General features: G+C 43.1%; 1 protein-coding gene across 1 annotated transcript; it reads right to left on the bottom strand.

Moving 5' to 3' along the window:
* Positions 1-23,301: 23,301 nt before the first annotated feature.
* Positions 23,302-24,642, bottom strand: LOC122911692 (zinc finger protein 519-like). Its single transcript, XM_044256659.1, is given in 2 exon segments — positions 23,302-24,384; positions 24,387-24,642. Coding segments are annotated over 2 exon segments (918 nt in total). The 5' UTR covers positions 24,549-24,642; the 3' UTR covers positions 23,302-23,628.
* Between the last annotated feature and the right edge of the window lie 2 nt (positions 24,643-24,644).

Here is a 24,644-nt window from a genome sequence, read left to right as displayed (position 1 = left end):
TGAAACATAATAAATCTTGAAGCGATGTACACAAAATGCAATATCTACCAAACCTCCAATGCCATTTGTGCACAAAGATCAAAATCCATCCTATATTTACATGGATGTCATGGGATAACCCATACCCAAAATAATCTGGGAAGCAAAGAGCATATATCCTGATTTATGGCATACAACAAAGCACAGATATCAAACTAATGTCGTACAGACATGATATCAGGAGCAGCATAATGGAAGAGTCTGGCTGAGCTAGATGTGCACGTCTCCAATGTTAATGTGTATGTCAATGAACTGAAGATCCTATTAAAATTCATATTCTGATTTGGATGTTTGGGTGCGGTCTGAGTTTCTACTTTTCACAAATACGCCACTCATGTCTTACATCGACAATGCATACTTCCCACAGAATTCCAGGACTGAATCACGATGAAGAGTTTCTAAGTTTCCTAAAAAGCGGGAAGAGCATAGAGGTGAGCATGGAGTCCTTCCCTTCCCTTCCCTCTTCATTCAAGTCAACTCTACTCCTATAAAAATTTCTCTGGACCACCTCTTATTTTTGTTTCTTCAATTCACCACACCACCGTATTCATGGAAATAGCTCCCTCTTTTACCAGAAACGCAGGTGAAATCTGCTTCTGGCTGCAACCCTGGATTTTGTAGCTTGGACCCCACTGCATCCATGGCCTTTATCAATTTCAGGTTTTCCCTGCATTTTTTCTTTAAAAATGGCTTCAGCCTACAGGATCACTTCTTTGAACCTAGGCTGCCTTTTGAAAACTGACTTTGCCTAAAATGGGCACAGTTATACAACCTGGTTGCACTTTCTGGTCTTCCTGAAGAATCCACTTACACAGAAAAGACTTCCTGAAACCTGTGGCCATTATCACACATTCCAAAATGGTGAGAGAAGAGAGAGACCACACTCAAGGAAATGGAGTTAAGAAGCTCTCACAGAAAGGATTGTTCTTCCATGTACCCCCTGGGCTGCTCAGTCTATGAAGACCACAGGCTCTTCTTGGTCTTCTAGTTCACTTCTTCACACTGCTGGACAGACTTTTCACTTTCCATGTCCCCTCCCTTCTACATTAAGGAACCTTTATCTCCACTGTGATACAGATCAGTTTGCTTTCCTAGGACTTTATCCTACTATGAATACTTAGGATTAGCTTCGTTGGAAGAGTAGGGTTAGTTTTCTTTACCTGCAACTTCTTAAGACACTAACTTAATCTACATAGGTATATGCTGCTCAGTATCCATCTTGATTTCTTTTCTATTAATGTATAATGGACAATGTTCCACGAATTCAGGTGTACAACATGGGCATTCGACAACTCTGTGGGTTCTACTGTGCTCACCACAAGAGGCTACCATCCCTGTATTCTTTTCACCCCATGACTAATTATTCCATAACTGGAAGACTGTACTTCGCATTCCCATTTCCTCATGTTGTCTATCATCCTTCTCCATTACACGTTGGTAACAATCAGGCTGTTCATTGTATTTATGGGTCTGTTTCTGCTTCTTTCATTGTGTCTTGTCATTTGTGACAACATGGTTTGAACCACGAAGTATTATGCAATGTCAAGTAATGCAGACAAAGACAAATACCATATATACTCACGTATGTGTACAATCAAAACAAGAAAATAAATGAACAAACAAGAAACAGGGTGCCTGGGTAGCTCAGTGGGTTAAAGCTGAAGCCTCTGCCTTCAGCTCAGGTCATGGTCTTAGGGTCCTGGGATTGAGCCCTGCATCGGGCTCTCTGCTCAGCAGGGAGCCTGCCTCCTCCTCTCTCTCTGTCTGCCTCTCTGCATACTTGTGATTTGTCTGTCAAATAAATAAATTATTAAAAAAAAATACAAGAAACAGATCTATGAATATCTATTTTATTTTGAATAAAGTTCATGAATAATCCTAAGAAATATAAAAATTCCAAGATGACACACATTTCATACTCTAATCTGTTGGTCTGTAACAATCTCCCAGTACTGGCAGAAGAAAAGAGTTTCCTAGGTGAAAGTCCAAGTGTCTTATGCCTCATGTCACAGCAACATCATAAACTTCTTCATCACACTAATTCCACTTCTCAGCAAACCACCCCCAACTGATACAGGGAGACGCTGCACATGCTGTGGGTTTGTGTTGGACACTCTGAGCATAGCACACCCCAGTGTCTTCAAGGAACATCTAGCATAGCTTCCTGATCCTTGGCCATGGAAAGAGACATCTGTTTTCCTGTACAATGAACTTATTTGTCCTCTACCCAAGAGCCAGATGCGTTCACTATATTCCCAAGCTTTTTTTATACACAAACATGAGTGGAATAAGTACAACTAAAATATCAATCAAGGAAATGCTTGTGCAGATCACAACATCACCACATGACTTCAAGGAATAGTGACAAGTCTGTAGAAGGCACATATATGAATGTATGATCCGGGGCAGATACCACAACAGCAATCAATGTTTTCCTTCATGATCTTTTGCTGCTCACCTGGCAGTGATACACAGTCACATGTAGTATAGATCACAAAGTCAATGTTCTTGGAAGGTTTGACTTTAGGAGGCTCCCAACCTCTTTAGGATGCTTCCAGCCATAGGGCCACTTGTGAGGGTCTGGAAGACCCCCAAGATGCACACTGTGCTACCAGGGACACATCCCTGGCCACTCTGTCAACCTAACAAAGAAGTGTGCATCCAACGTCATGGCAGAAATCTTTCACCCAAAAGCTCTCAGTGTGGGTCGGACTCCATTACAGACGATGTCCAATGTTCCCCTGTTTGGCAGTAAAAGCTGTAGAACTTATCCTACCTCCAGTGAAGTAAAGAACAACAGTGGTACAACATCTATCAGGTTGGCATGGTTGCAGGGACAGTCTGCAACAGAAAGCTTATGGCAAGTGCCCAACTCCTGGAGGCATGTCTGCTGTGGGAAAACAGGAATAATCATTCATCTGAGCACAGAGGCCAATGCATGATCTATGACACCACAACTGACACTGGGTGTCTGGTCCTGAGAGGCTGCTAACAACACTAGAGGAAGAATACATAGAGATGAGTCAACGGACAAGTCAGCATCTAAGATCTTGCCTGTGTGAATCTATATCAAGACATGACTTATGTAGGGAAGCCTGGGTGGCTCAGTCAGTTAAACTTCTGCCTAAAAACTGGATCCTGATGCAGGGTCCTGGGATAGAGCCTTGCCTGTGGCTCCCTGCTCAGTGGGGAGTCTGCTTTTCTCTCTGTCTCTGGCCCTCCCCTGAACTTGTGCTCATTCTCTCTCTCAAATAAAGAATAAAATCTTTAGAAAAAAAATGATTTGTGTAAGGAAATGGGAAGAAAACATAGTTCAAATTCTCCAGAATACATTTCAATTTGTTAGACATGTTGGGAGAAAAAATAGAAAACCTCAGACACTAAGGAAACCACAGAGGACAGTAATTTATAATCCATTTCTGACTTAAATTTTACACAAAATGATGTGTTTATAGAGAAACACAAAGGATTCAGTCTCTGTGGTAGGGTAGAAGAAAAAATTTCTAAGATGAGGGAAAAAACATACACTAACCACGAAGGGTGAAATGAAGAATGAGATTACAATAAAATTCAAAACTTTTCTGCATCACAAGCTCAAAAGATAGAAATAGAGGTAGACTGAGACAGGGGCACAAAAGACTCATTCTCACATTACACAGCCCTACAAAGATTGAAGAAAAAAGTGTAACAAAAAAAATGACCACAGGAACTCATTAGACACCTTGTAGAAGAGATTATCCCATGGTTCATGTCCAACTCTATAATAACAGAGAAAGACAACACCAGCAAAAAAGCAAATAAAACCCAGACTTAGTATCATCATGTATGAACCAGGAACCCAACATCAAAATCACATAACCTACCAAAATGTGGACAAGCCAGAATCCCCATGCGCTGCTGGTGGATGTGAAAGTGGGCACAAGTGTTAGAGAAAGAACATGGTAGCATCTATTAAAGCAGAACATATCTAACCTATTTACCAACAATCCTGTCCCATATAAACAGCCAGCAGATATGCATGCACGTTCTAGTAAAAGACAAATTACAGATTTTACATACCAGTACCATTTATGACAGTCCGCACTGAGAACCCTCCCCCCCATTAATAGTAGAATGATGCAATCACTTGGTATTCATACAATGGGATTGGAGCAATGCATTCTTCTTCTCCTTCTCCTTCTTAAGATTTTATTTGTTTACATGAAAAAGTGCTACACATCACTTGGCATCAGGAAAATACAAATCAAAACCACAATGAGATACCACCTCATAGCAGTCAGAATGACTAAAATTAACAAGTCAGGAAATAACAGATGCTGGCGAGGATGCAGAGAAAGGGGAATCTTCCTACACTGTTGCTGGGAATGCAAGCTGGTGCAGCCACTCTGGAAAACAGTATGGAGGTTCCTCAAAAAGTTGAAAATAGAGCTACCCTACTACTGAACAATTGCACTAGTGGGTATTTACCCTAAAGATACAAGTGTGGTGATCCGAAGGTGTACCTGCACCTGAATGCTTTAGCAGCAATGTCCACAATAACCAAACTATGGGAAGAACCTAGATGTCCATCATCAGATAAATGGATAAACAAGATATGGTATATGTATATAATGGAATACTATGCAGCCATCAAAGCAATGAAATCTTGCCATTTGCAATGATGTGGATGGAAGTAGAGGGTATTATGCTGAGCTAAGTCAGTCAACCAGAGAGGGACAATTATCATATGATCTCTCTGATATGAGGAATATGAGAGGCAGGGTGGGGGTCATGGGGGTTGGGAAAGAAAAACTGAAACAAGATGGGATGAAGAGGGAGACAAAGCATAGGAGACTCATAATCTCACAAAACAAACTGAGCGTTGTGGGGGGGGGTGGAAGGGTAGGGCAAGGGTAGCTAGGTGATGGGCACTGGGGAGGGTATGTGCCATGGTAAGTGCTGTGAAATGTATAAGCCTGATGATTTACAGACCTGTACACCTGGACAAATAATACATTATATGTTAATTTAAAATAAGTGTGTGTGTGTGTATACACTTATTATATATATATATATATATATGAATACTTTATTGTTTGTCAGAGAGAGAGCACACAGTGAGGGGTGTGCAGGCAGAGCAGGCAGAGGGAGAAGCAGACTCCCTGCTGAGCAAGGAGACCCATTCAGGACTGGATCTCAGCACCCTGGGATTATGACCTGAGCTGAAGGCAGATGTTTCACTGATTGTGACAAACAGCCTTCTGGGGACCGTGCATTCTAATGAATGATGCACAGTAACCCGTGGGAATACACATCAACTCGCAAATAGACAGAAACAAAACCAAATACAAGAGTCCCCACTGCCTGACTCCATTTATGTAAAGTAAAAAATGAGCACAGCAACCTCTTGCCTTACAGATGAAAAGAGTGCCGTGCCTGGGGGAGGATTATTGAGGAGCTCAGAGGGAATGTTAGAGGACAGTACTCTGTGTTCTGATCTCACTGGCTTGGAGAGATGTGAACAGTTTGTGAAATTCCACTGAGTGGTTCACTTCTCTTACGCACATGTGACTTTACTTTAAAAACAAAAACGTATTCATGAAAACCAGATGTACATAAATACATAAGCATCACAATGTCCACGTACTGATAGACTGAAATCACAGGTATGACATAATGGCCTACCATGACTAGATTCGAAAAGCATGCTTAAGAAAAAAAAAAAAAAAATGCCTTCATTTCTAGCTAAAGCAACGTTACTGAATGCATAATGGTCACAGAGAAGGACTGAAAGAAAGTTTATATTTTCTTAATATGAACACAGGAAAACACAAAACAGAAATAGTAAAACAAAACAATAGGTAAGGTATGAAGCAAAACATTAAAATACATGGTCAATCCAAATCCCAACATCTCCATTGTAATATTAAACATGAATGAAACAAACATTCCAGGTAACACTAAATGATGCTTCAATATATTTTACTGGCATTTTTCCTGTATCTGTAACTTAAAAGAAAGGACTATCAAAAAAAAAAAAAAAAAGGAAAGAAAGAAACAACTCAGGTAGTGATAAGCAATCAAATAAGCAGCATGGCAACATAAACATCTCACAGAATAATCGTTAACATGAAAGGAATTTGTCTCTGTTAGTGTTATGGTTCAATATCAAAATATTCATGATTTAAACATTATGCCTCTTGGATATCAAACATGCATATGTGCAAATTCATACACACATATATACAAATACATACCCACAAATACATGCATACAGGGAAACAACTCTTTTTAGCCCAGGAGAGAGAAAACCGTTCCTCACAGAGGGAGGACCTCATCCAGATAGTGACAAAGGAGTTCCACCTTCGCTCAATGAGCAACTGTTTACATGAGACACAAGTGCGTGATTCTCAATACAAAAGCGTGAGGCTGAAGCACCCTGGGACCCCAGAGACCAAGAAGGACAACCATAGAAGGGTAAGGAGCAATTTCATGTGGATCCCAGTGCGCGTTCCCCGGGCCAACACAGTGCGCCACTAGCAGGGACCAGAAGGAACTACAATGGCTTCAGGATAAAAAAGACAGCCCAGAGTGGACATCCAGCATTCCCCAAATGGCAAACCACTCCCTGGGTGGCCCAGTGAGAGCTCACCTCTCTGCCTCTCCGCATCTGCCTTCAACTTCCCGGGGGGTCTGTACTGCGGGACCACTGGGGACCCTCTGGACACGGAGAAGGTGGGCAGGGCTTAGAGCAACCAGTGCTCAGATCATAGAGCTGCCGGACCAGACAGTGCTCCAACTTGTAGTGGCAACGAATTAGAGATCCACGGGATTCTGCCCACTTGCGGTGATTCTGACCTGGCTAAGGAGATTTGTCAGCAGCTATGACTGACTTAAGTATCCAGCCAACGCTTTGAACTAGAACATTCTCTGTTCTCTGGGTAGCTTTGCAAGTTCTAAGTCACTTCCCATGGCTGATCCTAGCCTCCAATACTGCCCCACTGGAAGCCTGAACAGAGACCCTAGACAACCTCAGAGACTCTCTAACAGGCCTCTGGGGAGAAAACCAAGCCACCAGCATGGATCAAGCACTGAGCATAACCTCTTGCTCTGCATGAGCAGGGAGCCTCCTCAGTGAACCTGAGGAGTGTTATAACACTATCAAAGGACCTGTGCCTGACGAAGGCAGGGACACAGGTAGACAATTTGTTAACACATAATGGTCACAATGGATATTAGACAATACATGTCCCCCTTCGAAAGAGGTGAGAACTATTGATCCCGAGCCCATTACAAGTAAATAAGGTCTAGGGACACAAGCCCGCAAAGTCAGATTGAAGTCTTTTGTGGTAGTATAACCATTTCTGCCTATTTGTACTCCGACTGGTCCCAGGGCAGCAACCAGTTTCCAGAATTTTGCATGAAACATCTCTCCAGCTGTAAGGGGGGGAAGACGTCTTTTTCTTCTCTGTCTTTTCTGGCCGTTCAACGTGAGGCAAGCCATCCTCTGTTGGAGACACGAGGATTCAGCACCACCTTTCTGGAAGCCAGCATGGGGTAACCTCATCCTGAAGAAAAACACAAACAAAATCCCGTCCTCTGTGGAGGACAGGATCAGGACCCTTCCAAGTGCCCATCAGGGGGTCTTTCCACCTAGCATAAGGAAGAGGAGAAAAGTCTGGATACCAAAAGCGTTCAGCTGCTGTGCGACCTATATCGTCAACATTCAAAAAATTTAAAACATGAAGAGTTAAAGTTAAATGCATATGAGGAGAGTATTTTACTTTTTCCTGTAGCATCTCCTCCTTTTTTAATTTTTTAAGATAGGATTTAAGAGTACTATTTGCACGTTCAACAATGGCTTGACCTTGAGAATTATATGGGATGCCTGTAGAGTGTGCTATGCCAAAAATGGCACAAAAGATTTGAAAAGTTTGGGATGTATAGGCGGTCCCATTTATCCATCTATATTTCTTTTGGGATGCCCAAAGTGGCAAATGCTGAAAGCAAATGATTTTGAATATCAGTAAAGGACTCCCCAGAGTGTGCCGTAGCATGTAAAAATCCAGAAAAGATATCAGTAGAAACATGGAGATACTTAAGTCTTCCAAAGGGGGGGAAATAGTTACATCCATTTGCCACAAATGATTAGGCATTAAGCCTCGAGGATTCACAGCATTAAGTTGGTTGGGGATGATGAATAGGGCAAGTGGAGAAGGTCTTAACTATTTGTCGAGCTTCTTCTCTAGTTATCCAAAATCGTTTATGTAAAGCAGCTGCATTTTGATAAAAACGAGCACGACTTTGAACGGCTTTAAAGAAACACCCATATCTGTTAAAACATCACGTCCCCATAAATTGAAATCAATTTGTAGCACAAATGGTTGGAATACTCCTTGATGACCCTCAGCAGTGGACCAATTTAAAAACTTAACACTTAACTTAGGAGCACAGGCTTGTCCTACACCTCTAATAGAAGTATCTGAATCTACAAGAGGCCAGTTTTTAGGCCAGTGCTGGGAGGCAATTACTGAAACATCTGCTCCAGTGTCCACCAATCCTAAAAAGGCTTGACCCTAAATGAGTAAGGCCAAATAAGGTTTGTCTGCAGAAATTAAAGGAGCCCAACAATCATCAGGAGAGCCAAAACCTCTGGTTCCTCATTTACCCTTTTAAACAGACAGAAAACCAGCCTTTCTATACCAGTCTTTCCTCTTTTTTTTCTTCCTAAGACAGTGAGTTTTCTTTGTTTGTTTGTTTGTTTTTGTTTTGTTTTGTTTTGGGTTTCCCTCCCATCGTAAATGATGTCGCAGACAAAGGGAGGGGGATCTTTCAGATGCTGTCCTGCTCGCATCCCTCACGGGAACTTAGGAGCGTCTTAGCTAAGGTCTGTCCGTATAAACCCCGGACCAGGCTACTCTGTGGAGTAGATGACCGTTATGCCATAGGACGCCCCGCGAGACTCAGGGTGCAGCCCCTCAGACTCCGTAGCCGAAGTGATGGAGCCATACGGACACATTCACACAGTCAGGCACTCTTCGGATTCAAACAGGTTGGACACCCTCCCCTTTGGGTATCTCTGGCTAATGGGAGGTGATCAGTCTCCCCTTCCATTCTTTATGAAAGGATCTAGCTCAAACAGTAGCCCTGCAGCTGTTACAACAGAATTCAGTTAAGCACAAAAGATGTTTACTGACAGATTTCAAAAGCACAAACCTAGTTCCAGCGACCAGCGCTCTAGCATTTTATCCCACTTGATTTAAGGTTTCGGGTTAGCAAAGACTTTGAAAGCTACTTTAACAATTACCCTTTAAAACTCTGAGACAGACAATTAACCATCAGTTTAGTCATCTCTTTGCTAACAGATTTCAACAGATTTTAAGAGATTTTAACAAATAACATGAGCTTATTTGACTAAGTAAAAACTCTGAAGTTTCACATTTACTACTGTTAACTCGAAAGACATGTTCATCCTAATTAACCCAACAAACTTAACTTAGTTCAAATACTGATTTACGTTCCACCTGGGCCCACTGTTTTGAATGTTTACCTGGGTGGGAAGATCTGTAGTTGGGGGTGTTAGGTCCAGGGGGCGCTCTTCTTGTTTCCCGACAGTGAAGAACAGAACAAAGTGCCACAAGAAGGCAGAGAAAAGGGTTCCCAGTTCTAGAGCTCATCAGCTCCAAGAGAGGAGCAGACGCCAAGCTTTCCACCAGGAAGGGGGATGGGGTTAAGCAGTCCAAGTCGGGTCAGAGAAGACAGGGAAACTTCCCTGAAACAAAGAGTTTCAGCAGCTGCTTGAGAATATTCCTTACATCTCTGTCTTGAGTTAGACTAACCCCAGTTGGCTCCAGTTATAGCCATTAACACAGAAAATGAGTGAGGGAGAAGCCCCCACATCTATTAGGAGAAACAGAGAGAAATAAGATCAGAGTCCCTTTTCCTAGGGATGGCCCAGCAACCTGGGTATACTAGAAGAAGGCTTATTTACATAATTATCTGCAAGGCCCTTTTAGAGACCTAGGACCCTTTTTGCTTCATAAGGGCCTGCAAAGCGGTCATAAAGAAGACCTGTTCCATAGACTGCGATTGCCCCATGTTAGTTTACTCCTGCTGTCACCCGTCAACCCGGGCTCCTCCTACCTGAATCTTGATAACTACTCACCTGTATATGCGCACTCCCTTGAAATGTTCTCAGGTCCCTGTTCGGGTGCCACTTGTTACAGCCGGCGCGACAAAATGACCAGGACCATGAGGGTAAGAGGATGGTGAAAAGAAATTAAGAGATAAAGAGATGGGGGCAGGAGGAGCACTGAGGAGGATGTCCAACAGTACTGATTTTATTCCACATCTTATAACCATTTATAAGGCAGACCACAATAGGAGGAGTAATACATCAGTATTTAGTCAGATAACCGCAAGTTCCTATAACAAGTCTTACATTAACTACAAACAAATCTTGTGATGCCAGGTAATCACAGCTAATGCCATTAGCTACTATTGATACAAGAAGTTACAATCAACCAGGGAGTGGGTTATGGAAGTACAGGAACAACAAGGACCAACTAAGAATTTATGACCGTGACCACATTGTTCCCTTCTGTAGAGAGAACGTGTGGGAAGTCACGTAGGTGAGCACATGACACATAGCACAGACCCCTTTCTCAGTGCTACTCAACTTTATCGACCTAAGCCTTTTGTTCGGCTATTCGGCCTTTAAAGAAGGCACAAGTCAGGGCCTGGTTTGATCCACGACCCCAACCATGCCGTGGCCTCCAACAAGGGGCCCCCATAAGGACAGGAGTGTGACCTCTGTGGACACAAGAGACAATTCAAGCTTGCTAAATTGTAATAGGATAAAGGGCAACACATGAACCCAGTGACAGATTGTAATTAACCCATCAAACACCACAGATGAAAAGAGACTTTTGAAACAGCATGGCAAATGCACTTCACCTTGTGCAAGAGCTCCTAGAAGGACATAGTGGGATTCCCAGCAGTCCCAACAAGAATGGGGCTGGCATAATGTACTCAGGTACTGAAAGATCAAAAAATACTACCAAGAATACTTTACTGGGCAGAACACTTTTCCACAGATGTAGAAATGAAGACAAGTAAAGACCCCTCTACGTTTACCAGTAGATCTGTCCTAGAAGAACCGTTAAAGGAACGCTCTCAATGAAATAAAAGGATTCTACCGAAAAACTGAAACCACATGAGAACACAGAGCTCTCCGCTGAGCATGTAGAGAATTACGCAAACCTGCAGTGTTGTAATGAGATACAGTCACGTTTATTTCTGCTACACAGTATTTTTTTAAGATTTCTGTATTTATTTATTTGACAGAGATCACAAGTAGACAGAGAGGCACACACACACACAGAGAGAAAGAGAGAGAGAGAGAGGAGAAAGCAGGCTCCCTGCTGAACAGAAAGCCCGATGAGCTGAAGGCAGAGGCTTAACTCACTGAGCCACCCAGGCCCCCCCAGTTTTGTTTAAAAAAAAAAAAAAAGGTGTAAAAATCATCAATGTAGGTCACATAGTACACAACAAAAAGAATCTGTGACACCAGTAGCAAAGTGGGTGCAGGGGTAGAGACAGGAAGAAGAATTTTCTATGGAATTGACACTATGAGTTTTAAATGGTTCAATTTACAACTAAGCTGTTTTAAGGCATCTCTAAGGAAACCACAGTGAAAATACTCACAGAACACACAAAAGCCAATGAGAAAGTACCAGGGCTTATCATGGGTATTAATGCCATAATTAAAGATAAAATATATGTTTTGAATTTGATACAGAAACATGATAGAGGTATAAAATGCTTCAGAATTACTATGAATTCTAAAAAGTCTTTCTCTCGTGCAGAGAGAATAAAATTCGCCCACAAATACATGGTGAAATTAATTCTATCTTTCTTTTTTCAAGGTTTTATTTATTTATTTGACACAGGCAGAGAGAGATCACAAGTAGGCAGAGAGGCAGACAGAGAGAGGGGAAGCAGGCTCCCCGCTGAGCAGAGAGCCTGGTGCGGGGCTTGATCACAGGATCCTGAGATCATGACCTAAGCCAAGGCAGACGCTCAACCTACTGAGCCACCCAGGCACTCCAAAATTAACTCTACCTTGATGACAACTCATCAAGACATAGTACAATGTTCACTGACCACTCAGCAAGGAGAGAAAAAGTAGGGGTTAAATGGTACGTATGTGTGACATACAAACACAAGACAAAGACACACATAATTTACTGGCAAAAAGCATAAAGCCCATTCATTTTGAGTTATACTCATATGGTCCTGAAATATACTGAGCTGAAAATTCTCTTCCTGTAACAAACAAATTAATATTTGGGGTTAAATTCTGATACATTCTGAGGAAAGTAGAAGAAAAAGCTCATGATTAGTTTCCAATGAAGCAATATTCCATTACTGAACACAAGGATATTTCAAAATGGAGGTTTGGGGTACCTGGGGGCTCAATCAGTTAAGCAGGTTCCTTCAGTTCAGGTCATGAGCTCAGGGTTATGGGATCCAGCCCCACACTGAGCTCCCTGCTTAGCAGGGAGTCTGCTTCACCCTCTCCTTTTACCCTTTCCCCACTCATTCTCTCTCTCTCTGTGTCTCAAAGAAATAATTCTTTTTTAAAGATTTTATTTATTTATTTCACAGACAGAGATCGCTAGTAGGCAGAGGCAGGTAGAGAGAGAAGAGGAAGCAGCTCCCCGCAGAGTAGAGAGCCGATGCGGGGCTCGATCCCAGGACTTTGGGATCATGATCTGAGCAAAAGGCAGAGGATTTAACCTTGAGGCACCTGTGGGTTCCCTGACGAATGTCCTACTCTGCCTTTCTCAGGTATTTATCAACAGATGGGAGGGGCGCCTTGGTAGCTCAGTAGGTTAAGCCTCTGCCTTCAGCTCAGACATGATCCCTGGGATCTGGGATCAGGAGACCCACATCAGACTCTCTGCTCATCAGGGAGCCTGCTTCCCCTCTCTGTCTGCTGCTCTGCCTAATTGTGATCTCTCTGTCAAATAAATAAATAAATAAATAAATATTTTTTAAAAGATAAAAAAAAAAAAAAAAGAACCAGACTTGAAGTTGATGGAAATTTAATTTTATCCACACATCTTTTGACTTTGTTCTCCTCATCAGAAAGCCTAAGCAAGGGGTCCCTGGATAGTTCAGTTGGTGAAGGGTCTGCCTTCAGCTCAGGTCATGATCCCAGACCCCTGGGATGGAGCTCTGAGTTGGGCTCCCCACTCAGTGGGGAATCTGCTTCTCCCTCTTCCCCTTTCCTCAGTCATGTGCTCTCTCTCTCTCAACTGAGAAAATGTTTAATCCAAAAAAAAAAGGAGAAAGAGAGAAAGACAGAGAGAAACCTACAAGTAAAAGAAACTGAGATGTGGGGCACCAGGGTGGCTCAGTGGTTTAAGCCTCTGCTTTCGGCTCGGGTCATGATCTCAGGGTCCTGGGATCGAGCCCCACATCGGGCTCTCTGCTCAGCGGGGAGCCTGCTTCCCCCTATCTCTCTGCCTGCCTTCTGCCTACTTGTGATCTCTCTCTGTCTATCAAATAAATAAAAAAAAAAAGAGAGAGAAACTGAGATGAATGAAGTTTAACCTGAAATGGGATAGTTCCTGCATATTTCTCAGTATCCTAGGTTCCTTACAAATGACAGGAGAGAAAATAGGAACATTACAGGGGAGGATCTGGCAGATAGCACCAAGCCAATAAAAGAAGTTCACATCAGCTGAATGGAAACAAACTGCTTTCAGCACCTAATGCACATCAAAGGACACACCACTGCTGGTGCTTTTCTCTAGACTGAAAACAGGAATTCAGAATATAAACCTAATTTTGGAAACACACTGGATATACATACTCAGTTCAATCACTATAGGATCTGTAGAGGCTGCTTTTAGGTAAGCAAGCTTGAGCAAAGGAGTGGAGGGAGGGCCCCAGTGACCACTTGGCTGAGTCCAGACAGGCCCAGTGGGGGACCCACCTCAACATTCCCAAGGCTGTAATGAACCAATGGGCTTCTGAAACCAAGTATGATGACAAAAACTGGGAAGGTTCCACATGTTCCCTATAACTCCCCTTTAAGAAACACCCCTACTCACTTTTCTTGCAGACAAGCTCTCCTGTGCCCTTCTGCCTCTCCAGCCTTTGTCCTGCCTCGGGGGAATTCTGACAGTGCTGTGGGATGGGCTTCCAGCCAATCATGGACCCTTGGCTGGGGCCCCAGGCAACCGACAGAGAAACTACGCTGAGAGAGCACAGTGTCCCTGTGCTAGAAATAGCCAGTTTAGTCCTTTTAAAATTTTAATTCCTGAAGATTTATGTAATCTTTTCTTTTCTTTTTAAGTTTTTATTTATTTATTTGACAGACAGAGATCACAAGTAGGCAAAGAGGCAGCAGAGACAGAGGAGGAAGCAGGCTCCCTGCCAAGCAGAGTCCCATGTGGGTCTTGATCCCAGGACCCTGAGATCATGACCTGAGCCCAAGGCAGAGGCTTAACCCACTGAGCCACCCAGGCGCCCCTATATAACCTTCTTTTTTAAAGATTTTATTTACTGGAATGCCTGGGTGGCTCGGTAAGTTGGGCATCAGCCTTTGGCTCAAGAATGTCTCTTGCGTCGGTTCGGGGGTTACCTTGCTCAGCAGGGAGCCTTCTCCCTCTGCCCACTGTTCACCCTACTTGTGCTCTCACTCTTTTCTTACAAATACATACAATTGTTTAAAAAGATTGTATGTCCTTCAAAGAGAGCGTGAGAGAGAGCACAAACAGGTAGAGGAGCAGCAGGAGAGGAGGCTGCTGGCCGATTTTGGAGCTCGCTGTGGGGCTGGATCCCAGGGCCTCGAGTTCAGGACCTGAGCTGGAGGCAGAAAGCAGACTCTTAGCCAACAGAACCTCCCTGGTCCCCAAGATTTATTTATACTTTAGAAAAGATGGAGACCGGCAGAAGAGGGAGAAAGAGAATGTCAAGTAGACTCCCCGTTGGGCACAGAGCCAGAAGCGAGGATACCAGCCCAGGACCCTGAGATCCCAACCTGAGCTACGACCAACAGTCCAAGCTTAGTCGACTGAGATTTTCAGGTACCCTCCTCTCATGAACTTTAAGTAGAATATCTCTTTCACCTGCTAAAGATGGACACACACACACACACACATTTTAGAACGAGAACTTTCCAAATTGTTCTGGACTCCTAGCCATCAAATTTATGTCTGCATTTCCTTACTCCCCGGCTGCACACAGCTGATTGAGAATCCAGAAAGACCGAATGAGAAATGATTTCCCTCCCTAATATCCCAGGACCAGATCTCATCAGCCACAGGAATCTCGGACTCACCACATTCCCCACCCCGGATCTGCCACCAATGGAATATTGTTACTCCTCGAGGGACTTTAATTCAAAGTGACAATGGCTGATGCCCTATGAAGCCAGGTTAGGGACAGGACAGAAGGCTCTGGGACATAGAGAAGCATTCTTTATGCTAAGACCTAACCGTGAGTATCACTTCTGACCAGGTCTTATAAACAGGTGAACACAGAAGTGAGAAGCACCCGGATTCGAGGTATCCACATCTGCAGCTTAAAAACGCGCAGGTCTGTGGAGAAACAGAGGACACGGTTCCACAGGGACACCAGGCTCACGTGAGAATCGGCCATTTCTGCCTTCACCTCCACCTCTAGATTTCGTCCTCATGAGGGATCTGTGGGAAATCACAGCTGCATCGGAGAAAATGCCCTGAAATCCAGAAACAGAGCTCCATGTCCTCACACCGCTCACCCGCAGGCAGGACTTGGAGATGCAGAAAAGGACCGATTTCCTAGTCCTTTGTGTCCGGAGCTGCTCAGAAACTGTGAGCTCCCAAAAGGCCACACATCCCTGCATTTTCCTCACCTGCTTTGTGGGGAGGGAGGGGTGTCTTCTCACCGCCACTCACAACGTCAGCATCAGCATCGGAACCTCGGGCTGCATGGACCTGACCCTCCCAGACTCACGGAGCAGAGACCTTGTCAACTCTCTAGGACCAAAGCTGAAAATCCACTCTCAGAAAACCACCAAAAGCCCTTGGGCTCCCCCCTAGCCTAGCTGAGAATCTCCTGGAGCCCTTAATTAACACAACAGTGTTGTTTTCACCCAAACCAACTGACAGAATCTGAGGGGGAGGCCAGCAGAGAAGATCCTTACTGAAACTCCACAGGTGACCCTGCTGGGAGGGAACCAAGGCTGGGGCTGGGAGCAGAGTTCAAGCCCTGCTTCTCCACCATCAGAGTTTCTGGAGACTGACACCCTCTCCCTCTTTCTGCTACACAGAGGGGGACACCTGACAGACAGAAGTTTCCCTTATAAATGCAAAAGCCTCATTCAAAGTAAACACAGGATTTCAGAGCTTCTCCTTTATCTATCTGCCTTTGATTTAAAATAACTGAACAGGGCGCCTGGGTGGCTCAGTGGGTTAAGCTGCTGCCTTCAGCTCAGGTCATGATCTCGGGGTCCTAGGATCGAGTCCTACATCGGGCTCTCAGCAGGGAGCCTGCTTCCCTCTATCTCTCCATCTGCTTGTGATCTCTCTCTGTCAAATAAATAAAATAAAAAATAAAAATAAAATAAAAATTTTAAAAAAATAAAAATAAAATAAAATAAAATAACTGAACAAAAACAATTCTCAGGCCAAACAGACATATTTTGGTGACAAAATATTCCCCTTCAGTAGGTGTTTCTGTCCATAAGGATCTGCCACACAGTTTTCCATACTGCATGTTCTTTTTACCCTCCCATCGGGGATATACGAGATTTCTAATTCTCAGCTTTCTCAGGAAAATTGGATGTTATCCTTTTTCTCTTAGCCATAACAGAAAACAGTGAGTGGTTTCTCACTGTAACGTATGCAGTCTTCTTACAACAGCTGTCTTGGTGACTGAAATGGAAACCACTTGGAAGGCCTCAGGTTGAACAAAGCAAAAAGTAATTAATGCTCCAGTGAGACTCCCATTTGCAAATAATTAACTTTTCTCCACAGACCTCTTCCTCTCACTTCTCAGCCCTTTGTTTCAGGAACCTGGTTCCACCCTGACAGCATGATGAACAGGGCTGGTGGCACAGACACAATTTCTCTGGAAATCGGCCATTATTCAGCATCTCCCTACATACACATGGCCTCTTCCTCTGGGTGGTCTGCAGGTTTCACAGCCCCAACCCGATGAGGTCCTCTTTGCAGGTGAAGCAATGAAGCTCCAGCTGCCCTTGATCCCCAGCTCTGTTTGCACATTGTGTTCTGGTGGGTCTGAAGCATGGAGGAGAGTTCACACAACCCAATGAATGTGAGAGGGAAATTTGTTTTTCCTGCACTGTTCTCAATGATGTCAGAGAGTTTCACAAGAGAAAACAATTAAGTTCTTAATTATGGGAACAATAAAAATATGAGGGGCCAAAAGAATGTTATGCTTCTGTGTCACGGTGACTTAAAGAGGAGGAGGTAGGATTTAGAATTTCCAAGGAGAAAATTATATTCAGAGAAAGGAAAGATGAAATATTTATCAAAGAATGAATTGTCCCTCCAGGTAGTCAACTTTTACTTTTTTATTTTCATTATTTTTTCAGTGTTCCAAGATTCATTGTTTATGCACCACACCCAGTGCTCCATGTAATATCTGCCCTCCATAATACCCACCCCAGGCTCACCCAACCTCCCACCCACCGCCTCCAAAACCCTCAGTTTGTTCCTCAGAAACCACAGCCTCTTATGCTTCATCTCCCCTTCTGATGCCCGCCAACTAACTTCTCCTCTGCATCATGCAATGTCCTCCGTGTTATTCCTTATGCTCCACAAGTAAGTGAAATCGTATGATCATTGACTCTCTCTGCTTGACTTAGTTTACTCAGCATAATCTCCTCCAGTCCTGACCATATTGATACAAAACTTGTCCTTTCTGATGGAGGCATAATACTCCATTGTATAAATGGACCACGTCTCTTTATCCTTCGTGTGTTAAAGGGCATCTTGGCTCTTTGCACACTTTGGTGACTGTGGTCATGGCTGCTATGAACATTGGAGTACAGATGGCCCTTTTTTTCACTATGTATCTTTGGGGTAAATACCCAAGAGTGCAATTGCAGGGTCCTAGTGTACTCCATTTTTAATTTCTCAAGGAATCTCCACACTGTTTTCCAACGTGCCTCCACCAACTTGCAATTCCACCAACAGTGTAAGAAGGTTCCCCTTTCTCCAAATCCTCTCCAACACTAGGTGTTTCCTGTCTTGTTAATTTTGGGCATTCTAACTGGTGTAAGGTACTATCCCAATGTGGTTTTTTTTTTTTTTTAAGATTTTATTTATTTACTTGAAAGAGAGTGATCACAAGTAGGCAGAGAGGCAGGCAGAGAGAGAGAGGAGGAAGCAGGCTCCCTGCTGAGCAGAGAGCCCAATGTGGGGCTCAATCCCAGGACCCTGAGATCATGACCTGAGCCGAAGGCAGAGGCTTAACCCACTGAGCCGCCCAGGCACCCCCCAGTGTGGTTTTGATTTGAATCTCCCTGATGGTTAATGATGGTGAACATTTTTTCATGTGTCTGTTCTAGGTATGCAAGGTTTTTTTGTTTTGTTTTGTTTTTGTTTATTTACTTGACAGAGAGAGAGAGATCACAAGTATGCAAAGCAGCAGGCACAACAGGCAGAGACAGAGGGAAGCAGGCTCCCTGCTGAGTAGAGAGCCTGATGCTGGGCTTGATCTCAGGACCCTGGGATCATGACCTGAGCTGAAGGTAGAGACTTTAACCAACTGTGCCACCCAGGCACCCCTAGGCAACTCTATCTGATATCAACTGCTGGGGTGTCTGGGAGATTCAGAGGGTTGGGCTTCTGCCTGTGGCTCATGATCTCAGGGTCCTTGGTTTGAGCCCCATGTCAGGCTCTCTGCTCAACAGGGAGCCTCCTTTCCCTTCTCACTCTGCCTACTAGTAATCTCCCTCTCTCTGTCAAATAAATAAATAAAATCTCTAAGAAATATATTTTATTTGAGAGAATGAGAGAGGCACTTGTGGTGCTGGGTGGTGATGGGCAGAGAAGAGAGAGAAACCAATTCACCACTGAGCAGGGAGCCCGATGCAGGGCTTATGACCTGAGCCTAAGGCAGATGCTTAATAATTGAGCCACCCAGACACTCCTACTACTACATTCATGGTGGCACTGGAGAAGAGAGGAAGGTCCGGCACAGCAGTGAAGCAGTTTCCCTGAAGGATCTCCCAACACACTGTATCTCACCTTTACCGGGGTTATCTACCTAGGAAACAAGGAAGCAACCACAGTACATGCCCACCAGATCTCTCCTATTCCACTGTCCAGAAGACTACTTCATCTCAAACATCTATTCTACCACGTGACATCTTTTTTTTTTTTAAGATTTTATTTATTTATTTATTTGACAGAGAGAGATCACAAGTAGGCAGAGAGGCAGGCAGAGAGAGAGAGGAGGAAGCAGGCTCCCCGCGGAGCAGAGAGCCCGATGTGGGACTCAATCCCAGGCCCCTGAGATCATGACCTGAGCCGAAGGCAGCGGCTTAACCCACTGAGCCACCCAGGCGCCCCCTACCACGTTACATCTTAAAGCTGCCCACTTGATTACATCATGAAACACCCTCCTCCATCCCTTTTCATGAATCTAGGCAGGGAAGTACAGTCATCATTGACATCCAACACCATTAGTCCTCAGGAAGACGCAGGAGGTCCATCAAATCATCAGAATAAAGCAGAACTTCCCCACTCCTAAGAAACCCACATTAGCTATCTCTTCTCCCCATGACATGTATTCATCAACTGACACCAGCAAGAGCTGCCTGTGCCTCTGCAGTGACTAAAGGGAGCCACCTCTGGGTCCCTCCCAACATGGGAAAGAGTTCCTCACATTTCTTTTAATAGGTCTTGACCTATTGGTGACCTCCTCAAATTTTACTTAGATTCAATTCCCCCATCCCTGTGCTAAATGTCTTAATACCAATCAGCTTTCCATCAGTCTAATCTCAATTAAGTATCTTCTGAAGACACTCTCTCCACAACACAGAGAGTGGTTGTGGTTCCTACATAGCGAGGAAGAAAAATGAGGGTGAATACAACTGGATATGTGGAGATAGGTAGGTCATAAAACAAGTAGTAGTTATTTTTCTACAGCTAGGAAGTCACTTGGGAAACTCAGCACAGTTGTCCTCCTCTACATGCTAATTCCTCATCTTAAATATTTTTTGTCTCTTCCCTGGGCTACAACATCACTCCAATTGGTTACAATTTCTCTTTCTTATGGGGTATCTATGACAAACATAACATGATCATATGTGCACGTGTAGCTCATAGACACATGAAAACAACACTCAACATAGGACATGGGGCACATATTTTCATTTGGGGCCAGGGTCATTTCTAGAGAGTCCCAAGTCTATGTCCAGAATAGGCCATTCTGACTTAAACAGATTTAGGGAAGCTCTGGGGGAGGGGGAGTCTTCTCTATGGGACATGGGAAGGAAGGCATTGGAAGGAGTGATGGCGGCTCACTAGGATAGAGTATAGATATCATATGAGATGTTTCACTAACTTGTCACCCAGGGCTCCTGTCAGTACAAGGCCCAGACAACACTACTGGCTACACAAAATCAATGCCAAGTAGCAGCATCATGCAGTACATGAGCTAAAACACCAACAATACCTCTATGTCACAAAGCTTAATAATACACATACAGTATTGTTATCCTATTCACAAAGAGGAGAAAATCATGGCATAGACTAGGGGAAAAATAATCACATATCCCTAAACCTTCAGAGGACTGGGGAAATGGTGTCATAAGTATATTGTTTTACTCCAGTACCAAACAGGTGATGGATTCGATCAGCTCTGGACAACCCAAAATGAAATAGATGAGCACTAGAAGTAGAATAACACATCATTCATGCTATACCCATATCCATATGTTAAATACCAGGGTTTATTGGGCATGTGGGTGGCTAATTGGGTTAAAGCCTGTGCCTTCGGCTATGGTCATGATTCGAGCATCTTGGGATCTAGCCCTGCATTGAGCTCTCTGCTTCCTTCTCTGTCTGCCTCTCTGCCTACATGTGATCACTTTCTGTCAATAAAATAAATAAAATCTTTTAAAGAAAAAACATAACTTTTTTAAATGAAAATACATTAATTTCATACATACACTGAGTAAGTAATACATATCAAATCCACTCTACTGTCTCCATTCGAAATACAGAATACACATGCATAAAAGCATTCAAGTGTTGTTATAAGGATGTGGGAGTACCTATTTCCAAAAATTTCAGGATTGAGGTACATTGCTCAGAAATGTGTGTGTGCACTGGTATGGCACTGTAGGGAAGAGTTATCTACCCTCCTGCAGTCATCTGTCAGGATTTCCTCATTTAACCACATCAAGTCATACTCTCTAACAATTGCACTTAGGAAGATATATTCAGAGTTCACTGCACAGCTCCCCCCCCCTTTTTTTTTTAAGAACAATAAGGAAAACCTCCTATTTCTAATATTCAGGAAGTTCTTTAGTTTCAATACATGCAGAAGTCTGTGCTCTGAACACCTATCTCATAGAATCTTACATCAGTGTTATAACCGTAAACATCATCTCCACTGAGATGTACTTCATATATTGTATATCATACGGTCCTCTTCCATGGAAAATTAGGTATGCATGCATCCCAATTAAGAGCAGGGCATCTAATATCTTTGACGTAGCAACAATCAGCCCGATTTCTTACACACCCACGAGGAACAAAGAAATTTTCCAGAGTGATTTCAGGGGAAACACATTAATATTGTTAGTCACAAATCTCAAATAGGGTTAATGTAAAAATTTTAAAATACTGAAATTCTTATATATATGAAAAAGTCCATCCCCTAAATCTGTTCAACACTACCATATACATTTTCTAAGTGTTCAAGTCTGATTTCTCCTTATAATCACTATTTTCATGTAGGGTAATATCTGAGTAGAGTGAATAATATATTCCATTGGCTTGATTTCTGTAACATTCATTGGCATCTGATGTTCAATTCAATAGTTTTCTAAACATTGCTAATTTTCAATTGACTTTCCTTAATGCACTCTCTGGTGTGTGCTCCAACATACACTAAAATGAAGGCCTCTCTGCATTCACGATGTTCCAAGGGTATGAGTCTAGTATGCATTATGACATATTGAGTAACAACTGAATTCCAGTTACAGGCTTGACCATGTTATTTACATTTCACACTTTCACTCCTATATGAAACCAATGATGTGAAGAAAGTTGGGAGTCCCACTGAGAGGTCAGACACATTCTTAGTATTTGTACACTTACTCTCCTATTTAAAATCTCTCATATGGAGTGAGGAGGGAGCAGTTCTTAGTCACTCTCTCACATTCATTACATCCATAATTTTCTCTGCAGGGTGAATTCTGTGATGGGCAGCAAGAGTTGTGTACCTGCTAGAGGTTTGACCACATTATTCATCCGGTGTCTTTGCAGTATGAATTCTCTGTTTAGAAGGCATGCATGCTGGACAAAGGTCTTGCTACACAGGTTATATTTGTGAGGTTATTATTTAATATGAATTCTCTTGTAGGCATGAATCAGTGATCAGTCTTTAACCAATTTTGCTCACATTCTCTTTTCTTTTGTTTTTTAAGATTTTATTTATTTACTTGACAGAGAGATGAAGAGAGAACACAAGTAGAGAGGAAGGTCAGGCACGGGGAGAGGGAGAAGCATGCTGGCCGCTGAGCAGGGAGCCCAATGCAGAGCTCAATCCTGGGACCCTGGGATCATGACCGGAGCCAAAGGGAGCTGCATAACTGCCTAAGCCACCCAGGTGCCCCTGTTCTTACATTCTATACACTGGTAAACCTTTTATCTATTATGAATATTATGATGTGTAGTGAGGACTGAGAGCATGTAAAGGCCTAACAACGTTCTTTTTTTCTTTTATTTTTAAATTTTAAGGATTTTTAAAAATTTCTTTGAGAGAGGATGAATGAGAGAGAGCATGAGAGAGAAGGTCAGAGGGAGAAGCAGACTCCCCAAGGAGCTGGGAGCCAGATGTGGAACTCAATCCAGGAAGTCCAGGATCATGACCTGAGCTGAAGGCAGTCGCTTAACCCACTGACCCACCCAGGAGCCCCGCCTAACAACATTCTTGACCTTGGTAAGCTTTCTCTCCAGGATGAATACCCTGATGCTCAGTAACATTTGACCTCCAGTTAAAGGCCTTGCCACATTCATGACATTCGTCAGGTTTCTCTCCAGTGTGAATCCTGTGATGTCAAATAAGTGTTGAGCTGTATGTATAAAGGCCTTGCCACACACTTGACATTGGTAAGTTTTCTCTCCAATATGAATTCTGTAATGTTGAGTAAGGCCTTAGTTGTGGTTAAAGGCCTTGCCACAGTCTTGATATTGGTAAGATGTCTTTCCATTATGAATTCTCTGATGCTGACTAAGCCTTGAGCATCAGTTAGAGGACTTGCCACATTTTTTGGAATTTATAGGGTTAGGCTCTAGTATGAGTTCTGCTATGTTGACTGAGGTCTGAGTTCCAGTTAAAGCTCTTCCCTCATTTTTGACATTGGTAAGTTTTCTCTCCAGTATGAATTCTGTGATGTTGAATAAGGTATGAGTTCCGGTTAAAGCTCTTCCCACATTTTTTACATTGGTAAGGTTTCTCTCCAGTATAAATTCTGTGATGTTGAGTAAGGGATGACCTGTCACAAAAGGCCTTGCCACATTCTTGACATTGGTAAGGTTTCTCTCCAGTATGAAATCTGTGATGTTGAATAAGGTATGAGTTCCGGTTAAAGCTCTTCCCACATTTTTGACATTGGTAAGGTTTCTCTCCAGTATGAATTCTGTGATGTTGAATAAGGTATGAGTTCCGGTTAAAGCTCTTCCCACATTTTTTACATTGGTAAGGTTTCTCTCCAGTATAAATTCTGTGATGTTGAGTAAGGGATGACCTGTCACAAAAGGCCTTGCCACATTCTTGACATTGGTAAGGTTTCTCTCCAGTATGAAATCTGTGATGTTGAATAAGGTATGAGTTCCGGTTAAAGCTCTTCCCACATTTTTGACATTGGTAAGTTTTCTCTCCAGTATGAATTCTGTGATGTTGAATAAGGTATGAGTTCCGGTTAAAGCTCTTCCCACATTTTTTACATTGGTAAGGTTTCTCTCCAGTATAAATTCTGTGATGTTGAGTAAGGGATGACCTGTCACAAAAGGCCTTGCCACATTCTTGACATTGGTAAGGTTTCTCTCCAGTATGAAATCTGTGATGTTGAATAAGGTATGAGTTCCGGTTAAAGCTCTTCCCACATTTTTGACATTGGTAAGGTTTCTCTCCAGTATGACTTCTGTAATGTTCAATAAGAGTTGTGCTGTCCTTAAAGGGCTTGCCACATTCTTCACATTGGTAAGATTTTTCTCCACAATGAACTCTCTTATGCTTAGCAAGACCTGACCTCCAGTGAAAGGCATCACCACATTCTTGACATTGGTAAGGTTTCTCTGCACTATGAGTTTTCTGATGCTGAGAAAGATTTGCCCTCCTGCTAAAGGCCTTGCCACATTCCT

This window comes from Neovison vison, chromosome 7 (genome assembly GCF_020171115.1).
Source record: "Neovison vison isolate M4711 chromosome 7, ASM_NN_V1, whole genome shotgun sequence".
In the NCBI taxonomy this organism is placed as follows: domain Eukaryota; kingdom Metazoa; phylum Chordata; class Mammalia; order Carnivora; family Mustelidae; genus Neogale; species Neogale vison.
The sequence above is the reverse complement of the archived record's forward strand: the minus strand, read 5'-3'. Positions and strand labels throughout refer to the sequence as shown.